The sequence below is a fragment of the Dreissena polymorpha genome, chromosome 14, assembly GCF_020536995.1.
Source record: "Dreissena polymorpha isolate Duluth1 chromosome 14, UMN_Dpol_1.0, whole genome shotgun sequence".
Taxonomy (NCBI): Eukaryota; Metazoa; Mollusca; class Bivalvia; order Myida; family Dreissenidae; genus Dreissena; species Dreissena polymorpha.
In genome coordinates, this window is record NC_068368.1 from 8,042,521 (window position 1) to 8,057,946 (window position 15,426).

Genomic DNA, 15,426 nt, shown 5'->3' on the forward strand with positions numbered 1-15,426 from the left:
TGTAACACATTACGACCGCGAAAAGAAGATTTTACTTTACTATAATTCATTTTATTTTCGAAAGAAAATGATCAAAATCCAATATGGCGGAGATTGCTCCTGACAAAATTATATCGATGTCAACATACATGTACACCATCGACGACCTTGACAATTTCGACAAGTAAACAGACAATTGCAGCGACTGACACTTTATTTGACTTAATATACAGAGAAATACGTTTTCCGACTTCGGACGACGAATTTAAGGACGCGCAGAACATGTTTTTATAATAATGTTATGGGTATGCCGTGTGTGATCCGATGCATCAATAGCGCCCATGTTAAAATCATTTCCCCGAGAACAGGGAACGACAAACAAAAACCAAAACACGTTCGAACTAGTATCTTACCTTTAATTATCCTTTAAAATCAATCTAATAATCCATTTAACTCAATAATTGACGATTTTGCATATAGGGTCTTTAATAATTATTTTAGCATAGTTAAATAAAGACCCTTATGCCTGTAGCGTAATTACACATTGTTCGTTGATATCACACAGTAATAACCAACAAAGTTCATTTCTGATTTCTTTGCGTTTTATTTCTGCTTATTAACACAACACAACGTTTCCAAAATGTTTATCAAATACAAGATACATGCGAAGCCCGCAATGGGCCCATCCCGCGAAAGCCAGCAATAATGCGACTTGTATGTTCGGCCGTTTAAGTAAGACTGTCCATAAATATAGATATAAACAACGAAAGCTTTGATAATTGTTATGTGTACAATTCTGATTGGCTGTGTAACGTCACGTGTCTACATGTACAATTCTGATTGGCCGTTTGTTAAGTCACGTGTCTGCAACCTAAATATACGTATGCAACGGACACCTAACGAATACATACGGAAATGACCGAAGATTGGCACATACGGTAAGCAAATATTCGTGTCCGGTAATTATAACCCGAGGCTAATGATTTGTTGATCCAGATGGCTGCCTATTTAAGATTGTATGAAATGTGGTACAAATTTCGTTCATTATATAAATCCAACAATGCCCCAAATGTGCGTTTTGTGTGCGTTATGTTACACAACTTTCCCCCTTAATTTGATTTTTTTTTATTTTATGATATAAAAAAAATCTTTTAAAATTTTACTATTGAATTACTAATTAAATAACAAAAACTACATTCATATAAACACACTCAAATGATGGAAAATATGCGGATAACAATATTATTTCCTTGACAAGCATCTCTGCTGAAATAAATAACATTAGTAATTGATATACAATTTAAATGTCAATCGAAATGTTGTGTAGAACATCATATGTTGATCGTTGGCCATCTGTACATCTGGTGTCGTCCATGTTGTCTTGAAGTTGTAGCTCGCGGCGAATACGATGTTTCATTGAAGTCATTGCCGCCGTCATGAAGATAAGCCGATTGTGGATTCGCCCGTGGCAATTGGAATGCGTTTGTTGATTCAGCTCTGCTTTCCGATGTTTAACTTGCGTCGTCGATTGTCGTTTCCGTTGTTTTCATCGTTGTTGTTGTTTTCGTTGTCGTTTGTACTTTTGTTGATGGCCCCAGCGTCTTCATTTCTCTCGGGACATTAAGATCTTCTATTGGCCATAATGCTCACGAGGTATTAACTATAGCAGTGTTCTCCTTGATGTCTTAGGCGTCGGAAGTATCATTCCAAATGCGTTATCTACGCACGTCAAACAGTTGAACGGCTGGATCTACTCTATAGTGTTTAACGTCACAAGTATTGTGTCCAGTGTTGCGTCACTTGTTGTCCTTCGAAATCTTCTGGCGTTGGTCTTCTTTTAGCGATAGAACCAGGTATTCACTTTGAGAGTAAACGCCGTGATGTTCCATTCTAATTATGTTGTTTGTTTCTTCTATTCGTTGTGGAAGGCGTTGTCTCGCGAAGTCGCTCTTCTTCGGCGTTGTCTTCAAATCTCGATATTTTTATCTGCGTCGTGGTGATACAAGTATCAGTTTTTCAAAATCATGGCAAACATTTATAAATATCCCCTTAGTTATTGTTAAATATCGTCATGACAACTTACTCTTATTCAAAAAAATAAATTCTTTACAACGAAAAAATATTAGTCAATTCCTCAAAACATACTTCGGATAAGTACATGACAGTTTGACATCTGACAAGCCATTTACTTAATATGACTTGTGTACCGCCTTAGGAATAATATCATTACTATTTCGACTATTTGGTATTTTGTCATTTTACGCACGTGCAGTCAGTAAATTTTTGACAGGCGCGCGCCACTTTATTGACCTAGAGTAATGGGTAATAATAGACGTACCTGTTCATATCATGGTTTCATAAACCTCGTCTTTATCACTATAGTTTTGCCGTTGGGCATAGATTTATTGACATGTTTGACCTGTGCACTTGTAAAAATGCGCAAATATGACAAGGCAGACGTTTATATATATGCATTCATAATATAAGAACACGTATCGGTATACTTCAAAATTCAGGTCTTTGCTCCTAATCGAACTACTCAAATAATTCTTATGCGACATCGCATCTTCTGTCCATAGCGTAATTTGCTTCGATGGCACAGGGATAAAATCTCTTACTCATGAGGACGCTAAGGTTATCAGAACCTCGGGCTCGGTATGTCCGAACGCTGATCAGTCAGCCGTGCTCATAAAATATAATTGTAACCCTTAAACAATTATATTAGAAATTTAATGCGTACATATCGTTATATTTTCACTGCGCTATACGCGTCAGATCGCATTAAATTCTTACTTAAAATTACTCAAGACCTTCAATATTACCGATATCCTACATATATTTGCATCAACACAATGACGTATATACATATTTACATAATATTTTTTTGTGTGTGTCTGCCCTATTCATATTCGCAATCAACATTATTTTTCTTATTTCCTATTTTCTTTCTTTTACAATTCGGAAAACTATTTTTAAATTTTCCAATAATTTTATCTATTCGTCCTCTTTAATTTTCTTTATCATTCTAATAAACAAAACCCGCCTTATTTTCTTTATTAAAATAATAAACAAAACTGTCTTAAATAATCTAAATTCCTAAATTCTTAATTCTGCCAATGTAAAATGCTAGGTAAATTCTTTGAATATTTTTTATATTTGTTCCTTCTTCGAGTTTTTCTATTATATTAATAAATAAAATCATCCACAAATTTTCTTTATTAAAATAATAAACAAAACTGTTTTAAATACTCTTATTTTTCCTCGTACATTTTAATTTAATGAAAATTTACAAACATTAAAATGTATTGGTAAGCAAAAAAAAACCATAAGTCCGTACATATTCCTATATTCTAACAATACCAAAAATATATAAAAATTCTTTAAATACTCGCTGTGTGTACGCCTTTAATTTAATGATTTCCATAACTCATAAAAATAATGTAAAACTCAAATATCTCTTTTTATTCTCAATTCGCCGCTATTTATAAAAATGTACCGATAACTGCAAAATTGGCATGATTTTGATATTTGCAAAATTTGTTCGTACATAATTGATTATCATCATTATTATTTTTAACATCTGACTACGTAAAATTCTTTAAAACACTTTTTAAACATTTCGTTGTCATGACGCCTTTTACTTTCATTTTCTACTTTATAAATTTTGAAATTCCCTCTCCAAGTTTGCCATGATTTTTTTAAACAACTGACCTGAATTCATGTCGCGTTGTGGTTGTGATGTTTTCGTTTTTTCGGCACGTGATCGCACTTGTGATCGTACTTCGGTCGTATCCATGGTACACGGCTCCATTAAATGTACTGTGTAGCGTAATTACACATTGTTCGTTGATATCACACAGTAATAACCAACAAAGTTCATTTCTGATTTCTTTGCGTTTTATTTCTGCTTATTAACACAACACAACGTTTCCATAATGTTTATCAAATACAAGATACATGCGAAGCCCGCAATGGGCCCATCCCGCGAAAGCCAGCAATAATGCGACTTGTATGTTCGGCCGTTTAAGTAAGACTGTCCATAAATATAGATATAAACAACGAAAGCTTTGATAATTGTTATGTGTACAATTCTGATTGGCTGTGTAACGTCACGTGTCTACATGTACAATTCTGATTGGCCGTTTGTTAAGTCACGTGTCTGCAACCTAAATATACGTATGCAACGGACACCTAACGAATACATACGGAAATGACCGAAGATTGGCACATACGGTAAGCAAATATTCGTGTCCGGTAATTATAACCCGAGGCTAATGATTTGTTGATCCAGATGGCTGCCTATTTAAGATTGTATGAAATGTGGTACAAATTTCGTTCATTATATAAATCCAACAATGCCCCAAATGTGCGTTTTGTGTGCGTTATGTTACAATGCCATCCTATCACTATATTCAAATGAGTTTATGAACTCGATAAACTTACTTCTTCGTCACACGCTAAGTCATGTACTCTACATTACTGCTGTTCAAATGAACCGGAGCAGTTTATCAAATAATAGCCGTTGGTAAACTCAGTTGCATTTGCAGATTTCTGCATGCAAACATAATTATGTTTAAACTTGTTTTATTTATCTATGGAAAATGTCCTTATTGTACAAGAAAATAATTTAATATATAAATACACAAAGAATGGAAAACAATCCATTACACAACAGATAAATGAGTGGATAATACCCGCGTACAAAATAGGACGTTCCGAATTCAAGTGTGGTGCTATTTTTACCTTCTTATACTTTACACAGCTCTATGCCTGACGTGAATTAAATCGGAAAGCAAATATTGCAGATTATTTATGAATTGTGCGATATTTGTATGGCCTGTTGTACATTCTTAAATGTCAAAATTATATGCATGGATTATAAACAATGCACATTACACGAAATAAGGAAAATGTGATAAATTGACAATTCAAATATGTCGATATACAGTATATGCATGTGAAATAAGTCGCGTTTATAATAAATCGTCAAAAAAAATGGTGAAAAAATGACGAAATAAGTATGTCATTTTATGACGCCATCAATCAGCTGATTCATTATACGGATGGCGAAATATTATGTCATATGACTAGATTTAAAGGTTGAAGGTCGTATAATTTTGAAGCTAAAGTTTTCTCGACTTTATTTCTTATGAAAAAATCATTCAGTGGTAAAGTAAAAAGTAGTCCGTGCACGCGACAGGTATATCCCACAAGGCTGAATACAGGCTAGTATATTCCATAAGGTGTTATACCGTCAATGTCGCGTTGAAAATGGGATAAAAATATTTCCAGGTATATATATTAAAAAAATAAGCATAAATACAGTTGCAATACTTTAAAGCGAATGGATAATACACCAAGCAACTGTTCTTGGTATTCTGCCCAAATGCTTATTTGAGCATATGCATCACTGGGTATATATGCCAAACAAGGAGTAAATAACGATGCCTGTCGAATACGAACAGATAACACCGGTCTCGTCTAAATTAAGAGGGGCATGGGAAATTGAAGGCTTCTTCATTTAATGGACACACATTTTGTTAATTGTACGATGAACCTTCCAATCTAAAGCTCGGTGAATAGCTATGTTGCTCAAAGATATGTCTTACTTAAACTAGAATATAGCTATAATAAAAGATAGATCTGACTTACAACTAGAACAAAGACAAGTCAAAAGATAGGTCTGACATACAATTGGAACATATCCATGGTAAAAAAATAGGTATCACTTTCAACCGATCGATAAATCAGCATGTCGTCGCATTATGATAATTATTTAACATCAACATGAATTTAAATGGTAGTTTTATTTTTTGTAACACGTATCTTTACTATTGCACAAAGTCGCTTTAATATAGTTAAATGGAAAACGATGCAAAGCACTTACAATTTAGAACCATATCTGTGTAAATAGTAACAACTTCGCTCTGGTTGATTTTAGGGCAAATGTTTTTGCTATATCCATCTAATTGAAACAACTTCTTAGTGAGGTTTTTTTACATCATCCGCTGTTTCTTAGGTCACAAAACCAGTGGTACAAATCAATTGCAACATAAGCAGACGTACGAACTCACAGGACATGTTTACACCAGAGTAACATATGTCCGTGCGTTTATTATAATGATGAATACAATGTTTTACTTTTGCCTATACAGTTCACATGCACCGTGAAGATTGACTCTTTGCGTCGATTTGTTAAATATTTCATCTGATTTGATCCGCTTCATGGCTGGTTTACAAATGCGTAGTCAAAACAAAATCGCGTTCAATTGATCATTTACCTAAATGATACATTCTTAATTTTATATTTTACGCCGTAGTCCTCTTGATTAATTTGTGTTAGATACCATGTTGGTCGAACCTTTGTTACAAATCACTACTTTTCATCGAACAATGCCGTACTGTTTAATAATTTATTGGAAGGTGATTTCAGTTCTTATACTAAATTAATTCCCTAATCGACCTATGCTGTGATTATAATTCTAGATGAAATGATTACGAACGGACACTAAATAGTATAAGAGACAAATGGGATTTCCATTTCCATTAATAGCTATATATTACCTCTCTGAAGACACAATATTCCGAATGATGATTCACAAAGCGTTGAGAATCGATCGTTAAAAATTAGTTTCCTTATTGAAATCATTGCGTAGTCATTCAATTTAAGCGTCGTTACTGATATAACATTTGACCTTATATGAGTGTGTGTTGTCCCTCTTTGTCAACGTAAAGTCGTACAAGCTGTAACAATTCAAGTCCAGTAAATAAAGAGTACTATTTATACGTGGCACGGAAGAGTATATTGATGCATTATTAAAATATGCTGCGTTATAATCTCATGATATTTTTGCGAAGCAAAGGCACGCTGGTTCAGCAAACGATTTATTTCCATAAATCAATGTCTGGTAAATTGAGCTTTATTTTGAACGTCTTCCAATATAGCCGCGCCCTAGAGCATCGGCATTCAAATGTTCAAACGCTAGAGGGATTGTTAACATAATTAGATATCTTAGATATCAAATCTTGAAACCAAAGTGCAGTAATTTACTTGGAGGTATAACACTATAGTTGAGTCGACACCAAAGTATGGTGCAAAAGGGAACAATTCACTTTTTCAATAATAGCAGCACAAATTCAAACTGAACGGTAACAGTTTGAGTTGTTTTAGTGACACAATTAGTATAAACGGAATTGTTGCAGCGTGGATTCAAAAGATTTTATACGTTAATTTGTTAATAAAACTTTACTCATTCTATGATGGTTTATAATTTGAGTACACTTAGCCCGTTCTCAATGTAACATATTCTTCATCAATCTAATTAACTATTAAAACACGTCAGGTAAAATTTAACTCCTCGCTGCGATGACATCCCCTTGTTGTTAGTGCCGCGTTAAGCTTAATCAGCGACGGTCAAAATGAAGTGTCTTTGTGCTATATGACATGTTTATCTTTTACTTTTGAATGGTTGCCAATAGTATTGCCTATGAAAAGCTAATATATTGCAAAGTGCAGGTCTGGTAAATGATCATGTATTTTTCCTCAATAGTTTACATTGCCTGAGACGATTGGGATGTAAATTCAAATTTTTATACCACAAGCCTATGTCACTTAATGCAACGGTTCAACTGATACGCTGGGGTACTCGATATTCCCTTTATCTTAAGGTGAGCAATTTTTACTTGGTTTAAAATATCAAATAGCATAGCTTATCTCCCTTCAGCAATACATGAACTCTTGTTTAAAGTTGGAGGATAAACTTTACTAATCAGTATTATATTGAATTTTAGTAGTTTTAGAGAGTTTAATAAAATATATTTAGTCTGAAAGATAAAATTAATTCGTTTCAAGTTAATAACCAAAGCTCAAATATATGCTATATAAAAATTACTGATAGAAACATAGTCCGATTTATTATGCATTTGATTCAAAACCCTGTTGTTTCTTCAAATTGTTTAGCACATTTAGGGCAGATGTTGCATAAAACATTATTGTATCATTTTTGAAAAGAAAATCGGCATTTTCAAATTGCTATGACAAGACAAGGGTCATTACTCTGTAAGATAACAATTGGTTACAGGATAATATGCCCCCGAGTTGTGACGTGATGTGTACAAAAGCAGTGACCGTCTATTCAAAAAGATGAAACTTGCAATCTTTGCCTCATATTGTTCTTTAAGTATAGCCATTAAAAATTCTCAAACGAACACATATTTCATAACCTAGGGTCAATTCATAAATGGGTCACTTCGAAGCTATGTTATATTTAAAAAAAGTCTTCAATAGTTTCATATTACAAGTCTCTTGATTTTTTATGAGATACAGTCTTTACTGCCCCAATTATTCGGCCGGATTTTAATTGAACAGAAGACAACGGATCATTCAGCCGGATTTAATTTGACAGCAAGATAACGGATCAAACCCGTAAAACTTAAATTACACAATACAAAAAACTTACAAAATGCACGACAAAATAATCCGTAAAATAATAGCGTTACACAACTATTAAAAATGTAATCTTAGGCCTTTAGCATTATACAAGTATTGCATATATGTACATAAGATTTTACTGTCCATCACTATGAGCATTTAGATTTCAAACAATAAACAGTACTGAACGTTTAAGGAATGATGGATTTAGTTGAGTTATTCAAATAATTACAACCAAATAACAGCATATCACATCAATGTTGCAATAACTACATTTAACTTACACAACGGTGAGACCAATTAGATTTGACTAGATATCGAGGTTTGCATGGCGTTGTAGATGGCTGTAAAATGACAAAACATTGATCAATAAAAAAAAGGAACTGGATCTATCATGTATTACACATATGATGAGCTACATAAGATTCAAGCGGAGAGTTTACACTGAACAAATGATAATCCGAAACACAAAAATGGAACGAATCGTAAGTGTACGAACGAACAAAAATCTTATCAGCAAAATGGTAAGAAAATCGCTGAACAGTCTAATAAAATAGTTTGTATAATAATCAAATACATAAAAATGTATCAAAATATGCTCTTTCTATTTGTTTACCTGGACAATGAAGATTGCAAAGGGGTTTTTTAATTAAAGAAAAACGTGACCAAACGATTTCTTGTAAAAATTATAGCGTTGTAAAAATGGGTCAGGTTACATACAACTAACAATCAAGCTAAGGGACAACACACTCCCCGTCTGATATCATGAAGATATCACTATCAATTTACAACTTTTGTCTAACATAAAAAAAAGTATCAAAGATCCCAAGAAAAGAAAAAAATAGCAAAAATACACTTAACCTTGAACACTTAACCTTTAATAATAGGTATACATGAATATAACATCAATAATTAAACATAAAGCTTAGCAATTAAAACATAACACTGTTTTACACACAAAATTCAGTCAATCAACCGCATCACTTGCGTTATAGGTCTTATGTATTTTGCTGACTGTTAGTCTCTATGCAACCTCACTTCAAGTGACCTCACTCTTTCGTCGGTTCCGGGGAAAACTCGCTCTACTACTGCCACTGGCCACTGGTTTCTCTCCGAACTCTCCTTCAGCAACACGACATCTCCCGGTTTGACATCATCCCGAAGCTCGAGCCACTTTCGTCGACCCTGAAGGCTACTTAAATAATCTTGTTGCCAACGCTTCCAAAACATGTTAGAAAGTATTTGAACATGTTTCCACTGAGAAGCGTAGATTTCTCTAATGTTCGTAGAAGTTGTCAGAGGTGTCAGGTGGCCAGATTTCTGTGTCAACAACATCGATGGGGTTATCAGGACTGGGTCGAGCGGATCGTAGGTGATTGGCCCAATCGGTCGACTATTTAGCACAGCACACACTTCACACATCAATGTACACAACACTTCGTGAGTAAGTTTTTGACCTTGGGTATTCAAAAGCATTGCATTAAGAATATTTCGAGTTAGTCCAATAATACGCTCCCAAAATCCTCCCTTGTGCGAAGCGTGTGGGGTGTTCAAGATCCAGGCGACTTCCTTATCCTTGAGAAATGCTTTTACGGGTGGGTCTTCAACACAGATTGCATCAGCTTTAATGTCCTTCAAAGCACCAACAAAATTGGTTCCGCGATCAGATCGAAATTCTTTCACAGGTCTCCGTACAGAGATGAATCGTCGTAGAGCGTTTATAAAGGCTGAGCTACTCATGTCCTCGATCACTTCTATATGAGATGCTCTGGTGACTAAGCAAACAAATATGATGGCCCATCGTTTGCTCTCTGCAACCCCTCCTCTGGTACGCCGTTTCACAACTGGCCATGGTCCGAAGGTATCCACACCAACGTATGTGAATGGAGGTCCTGGGGTAAGTCTCCCTTCAGGAAGGTTGGCCATCTGTTGATTCACTAAGTTGCCACGCAAGCACCGGCAAGTAACGCACTGGTATATGACGCTGGATACTAAACGTTTCACCCCGACTATCCAATAGCCATGATTTCTTATGGCTGCCTCTGTATAAAGTCTACCCTGATGGTGAACTAAAACATGAAAATGATTTACAAGCAGACCAGCAATGTGTGAGTTTCAAAGTACAAGTATTGGATGCTTGAAATCTGTATCGAAGGGAGCCTTGTGTATACGTCCACCCACTCGTAGCGTCCCATTTTCATCCATAAATGGGTTCAACAAAGCTATTGGGCTTTTGACGCCAACTCTCTTCTTGTCTGTCAGCGACTTTACCTCTGAAGGGTAATAGGATTTTTGAATTGCATTCAAGACAAACAACTCTGTCTCCTTACGGGATTCAACAGTATCTTGACTCAGCTTCTGTTTTGAACGAAATGATTGCACCCATCTTCTCAAGAGTGAAAAGGCACTGATCAAAGACTTTCAACTAGAGAATTTCTCAAATGTTTCAGTTATGTCACGATTAATGTCTGCTTTTGAAACCTTCACAAGAGGTCGAATTTCGCTATCCTTGTCTTCATCTACCAGCGTGAATGTGTCGGGAGAACGTGTTTCATTCGGAAGTGTCTTCGGTCCTCTAATCCACATACTTGCATCCAATTTCTTGGCAGGTGTCGCACAACGTGTTGCGAGATCTGCTGGGTTGTTTGATGTATGTACATAGTTCCACTGGTGGACATTAGTGCGTTTCAAGATTATTTGTACCCTGTTGGCTACGTATGTGTAAAATCTTCTAGACTGATTGTTCAAATACCCGAGAACAACTCTGCTGTCAGAATGAAAAATGAATCTCTCCATGGGATAATCAAGATGCTCCGAGATAATTTCTGCTACCTCAGTGGCCAAGACTGCTGCACACAACTCTAAGCGTGGAATGGTTGTGTTTGCAGGTGCCAACCTTGATTTTCCGAGCACAAACCCTGTTTTAGTTGCAGTCATCACAAAACAGACAGCCGATATTGCCTTTTCAGACGCATCTGAATAAATGTGTAGTGCATCCTCTGCGGTAAAATTGGTCATGGTGTACATACGTGGAATGGCTATGTCATTCAATTAGATTAATGACTTTTTCCATTGTTCCCATTTTCCTTCTAAGTGTCTTGGCAACGGCTCATCCCAATCTGATGGTGTGGCCTCATTCATGATTTCCCGTACCAAGATTTTTCCTTCTATTGTCACAGGCGCAAGAAATCCTAGCGGGTCAAAAATGCTGTTGACTGTAGCAACTACTCCTCGACTTGTGAATGGTCTTTCAGCAATGTTGATCTTGAACTCAAATATATCGGCATTGGTATTCCATTTCAAACCTAGACTAGCCTGATCGGGCATTTCATCTGTAGAGATGTCATAGGATGTCATGTCAATTGCGAGGTCTTCTACTGGGAAACTGCTTATCGCGACTCTAGAATTAGAAGCTATCTTATACAGTCTAATACTGCTTTTACTCAAGGTTTCTTGCGTTCTATTAATCAAGTCAATGGCTTCTTCTTCCTTTAAATGTGATTTCAAGGCATCGTCTACATAAAAGTCCCTGTTTACAAAGGTTCTCACATCTTCATCTGCAGTCTCGACAGCTTTTCTGAGGCAGTAGGTGGCTACAGCTGGCGAAGGGCTGTTCCCAAAGACATGAACCGTCATTCGGTATTCTATAAGCTCTTTCTTTGGATTGTTGTCTTTGTGCCAAAAGAAACGAAGCAAATCACGGTGGGTGTTCCTTGTTGACCTTGAAGCAATAGAACATCTGCTGCACGTCGCACATGACAGCAACAGCATTACGTCTGAAACGCAGAAGTACACCAAGCAGACTATTCGTGCAGTTTGGTCCAGTCAAGAGAATGTTGTTCAGTGAATTTCCATCAAATACTGCAGATGAATCAAACACTCCTCGGACCTTGTTTGGCTTGCGCGGGTGATGTACCCCAAAGAAAGGTAGATACCAGCGTTCTGTGTCTTCATTCAGTGGTGGGGCCTCTTCTGCTTTGCAGAATCTAGTATCTGTTGCATGAACTTGTGCATTTGCTCTTGTTTCACTGGATTTTTATGTAGTGAAGCCCGTAGGCTGGTAGCTCTCTTATAAACACTTAGCTTGTTATTTGGGAGCTTTTCTCTGGGAATCTTTAGTGGCAACGGAGCTGTCCAATGACCATCTCTCATGTCTATTGTATTGTCCGTGATTTGAAGGAACTTCTGGTCATCTTGGGACAGTCCAACTTGATCATCAGCTTTAGTGACCTTGAAAATATCATCGCTTGTGTTGATTTTCTCACTTACTTTCAAAGAATTCTGGCAAGGACACAACAAAGTTGTTCTGTCTGCGTTCAACACTTGAGTCTTGAATGTTCTTATGTTCTCACAAGTCTCGTTCATATGCAACTGGCCCAAACACACTTCGCCAACCAAAACCCAACCAAGTGGTAGTTTCTGTGCAAATGGCAATTGCTTCTGATCACCTAGCACTTGTTCCAGAACATGATGTGCTTCTGGGATATCTCTGCCAATCAGTAGCCCTATGTGCGGATTCTCCATGAGTTCAGGGAACTTGTCCTTGATTGGCTTCAGGTGGGAAAACAATGCAGCAACTTCCGGTGTGGGTATTTCAGATATGTCACAAGGAATTTCACACTCAACTAAGTTTTTGTCTCCTAACTGACAAGAGTCATCAATTGCACAGACCATGAGATTCGAAACACTTCTGGATAAGATACTTGTCTTTCCTGCGCAAGATGAAAGTGTGTATCGCTGTCTCGCATCTGCAATTCTAAGCTCATCTAATAGTTCCGAGCTTGCAAGGGATTGGTTGCTTTGATAATCATATACGGCGTATGTATAAATGTATCTGTCTGGTTCTTCGGGCTTGAATACTTTCACCAAAACTGTTTTGGAACATGACCTTCCACCAACCTTTTCGCCGCACACAGCAGTACATTTCGAAACAATTTTGCTTTCTTGCTCCCCGCCGTGGCTTCTCGTTGTTGTGTCACTATGAACATGAAGAGAAGTTGGATGACCTTTGTCGCATACTCGACACGTAACAATTGCAATCCTTTGCCAAGTGACTGTTTGAATTGCAACATCTGAAACAAATCTTTTTCTCCCGTAGAATTTGCTTGCGTTCTTCAAATGGTATTTGACGGAAGGCCCTGCATGCATTCAACGGATGCCCCTTGCCATGGATGGCGCATTCGTGCACTGATGGGATAGGCACTTGAACTCGAGGTGTTTCAACATCAGTTTTCCTTGTTATGAGGTGATGTTGCGTCCTTGTGCTGGATGAAACGCTTTTGGCGTCAAACCTCTGGCTTTGTTTGTCACTGATCACTAATGCTGGATCATTGAACCTTCCTGCCATACTTTCAAGAAACTCTGTAAACACTGTAAATGGCGGATATGCAACGCAGTTAGTCTCCTTGTAATTCGCTGCCTTGTTGATCCATTTTGACTGAATAGTGACTGGCAATTTCTGTATCACTGGATTTAAGCCCATTGGAGTGTTGAAGTGCCCTAGCAATGTAACAAACTCGGGACGTGTCATCAAATAATTAACCTCATTAACCCAGTCCAACAAGTCATAAAGCTTTGAATAACCCTGGTTGCCTGTAATCCTTTCGATTGAGAACAATCGTCTGTTCAATGAATCAAGAATCATTTCAGATCTGCCAAATCTGTCGTTTAACCGTTTCCATAGTTGGTTCAGCGCTCTTTCTGCGTTTTAGCAAGAGTTTCGGATATATATGGCCTGGGGTGACGACTTGTCACCTAAATATTTTACCAACAAGTCCAACTGTTCGCTTTGTGACAGTTCAAGTTCTTCAACTAATGACATGAATTGTTTTTTCCAATGAAGATAGTTCTCAGGCTTATCATTGAATTTCACAAATCGTGTGGATAAAAGTTCTTTCTTTAGAAGGAAATTTGAAAATTGCAATGTTTCTTTCAGTGTCTCTTGTTTACATGTAGAATAAGGCAAGGATTGCCTCACAAATGTCTCTGTACGGTTACGTTTTTCTTCTTTTAACTGAATATCACGATCTTCAAAATTGTCTGAACTCTCCAACACTTCTTGAATTTTTAACTCTTTTTCCGCAGTAAGAATGTCTCTTTTAATTTTTAACTTTGCACGTTGGTTCTCAAGTTCTAATTCAAGTTCTCTTAATTCTGCTTCTTTTCTGACAAACTCTAAATTCACCTTAGCTTCTTCGACATTACTTCCTGCCGATGATGGACGTCTGGACAGCTGACTAGGTGGCCCTTGTTTGAAGTGTAGATTCCCGTGTGGAACCCCTCCCACACTAAGTGTAGTCCGAATGGGAGCCATCAGATCCGGGTCCCGTCTGATTCTTTCAGATGCGACGCTTGTGACGATTGTTAGTCAGTAGTCTCGTTGTTTTTACTTTACTGCCCCAATTATTCGGCCGGATTTTAATTGAACAGAAGACAACGGATCATTCAGCCGGATTTAATTTGACAGCAAGATAACGGATCAAACCCGTAAAACTGAAATTACACAATACAAAAAACTTACAAAATGCACGACAAAATAATCCGTAAAATAATAGCGTTACACAACTATTAAAAATGTAATCTTAGGCCTTTAGCATTATACAAGTATTGCATAGATGTACATAAGATTTTACTGTCCATCACTATGAGCATTTAGTAGCAATAACCACTGATTTTGAAAATTGACATAAACCCAGTAAAATTATACATTTTCTGATAGGTATAAGTAAACCATTTCCAAATATGTATGGTTTGTCCATCTTACATTGTCTAAAGTAATGTTAGTGAATGCGGAAACATTGAAAAATCCCTTGTGTAAAAATTGTCATTTTTCTTTTTTTCAAAATAGTCAACCTGGGTGTATAATTTGTTTAAAATAATTAAAGAACACATTTTTTATCCAAACTTTTAATAATTCATTACAGATACATTTCAGCTATGTTACATGTCCTTGCAATTGGATGGTCCGGCAGGATTCTGGTTTGAAACACATTACCCCCCACCAACGCAGGACCCAA

At 36.6% G+C, this 15,426-nt stretch overlaps 3 protein-coding genes across 3 annotated transcripts; all 3 read right to left on the reverse strand.

Annotated features, from left to right (window-relative positions):
• Positions 1-9,427: 9,427 nt before the first annotated feature.
• Positions 9,428-10,336, reverse strand: LOC127858589 (uncharacterized). The gene has a single exon (XM_052395791.1). It carries the CDS (start codon positions 10,334-10,336, stop codon positions 9,428-9,430), a length of 909 nt encoding a protein of 302 aa, XP_052251751.1.
• Positions 10,337-10,831: 495 nt separating this feature from the next.
• Positions 10,832-11,428, reverse strand: LOC127858590 (uncharacterized). Its single transcript, XM_052395792.1, has one exon. The coding sequence runs from the start codon at positions 11,426-11,428 to the stop codon at positions 10,832-10,834; it is 597 nt and encodes a 198-aa protein (XP_052251752.1).
• A 33-nt stretch (positions 11,429-11,461) lies between these two features.
• Positions 11,462-12,046, reverse strand: LOC127858592 (uncharacterized). Its single transcript, XM_052395793.1, has one exon. The coding sequence runs from the start codon at positions 12,044-12,046 to the stop codon at positions 11,462-11,464; it is 585 nt and encodes a 194-aa protein (XP_052251753.1).
• Between the last annotated feature and the right edge of the window lie 3,380 nt (positions 12,047-15,426).

Excerpts from the sequence above, each read along its gene's own strand:
- LOC127858589 (XM_052395791.1), bottom strand. The coding sequence starts at position 10,336 with ATGGCCAACCTTCCTGAAGGGAGACTTACCCCAGGACCTCCATTCACA.
- LOC127858590 (XM_052395792.1), bottom strand. The coding sequence starts at position 11,428 with ATGACCAATTTTACCGCAGAGGATGCACTACACATTTATTCAGATGCG.
- LOC127858592 (XM_052395793.1), bottom strand. The coding sequence starts at position 12,046 with ATGACGGTTCATGTCTTTGGGAACAGCCCTTCGCCAGCTGTAGCCACC.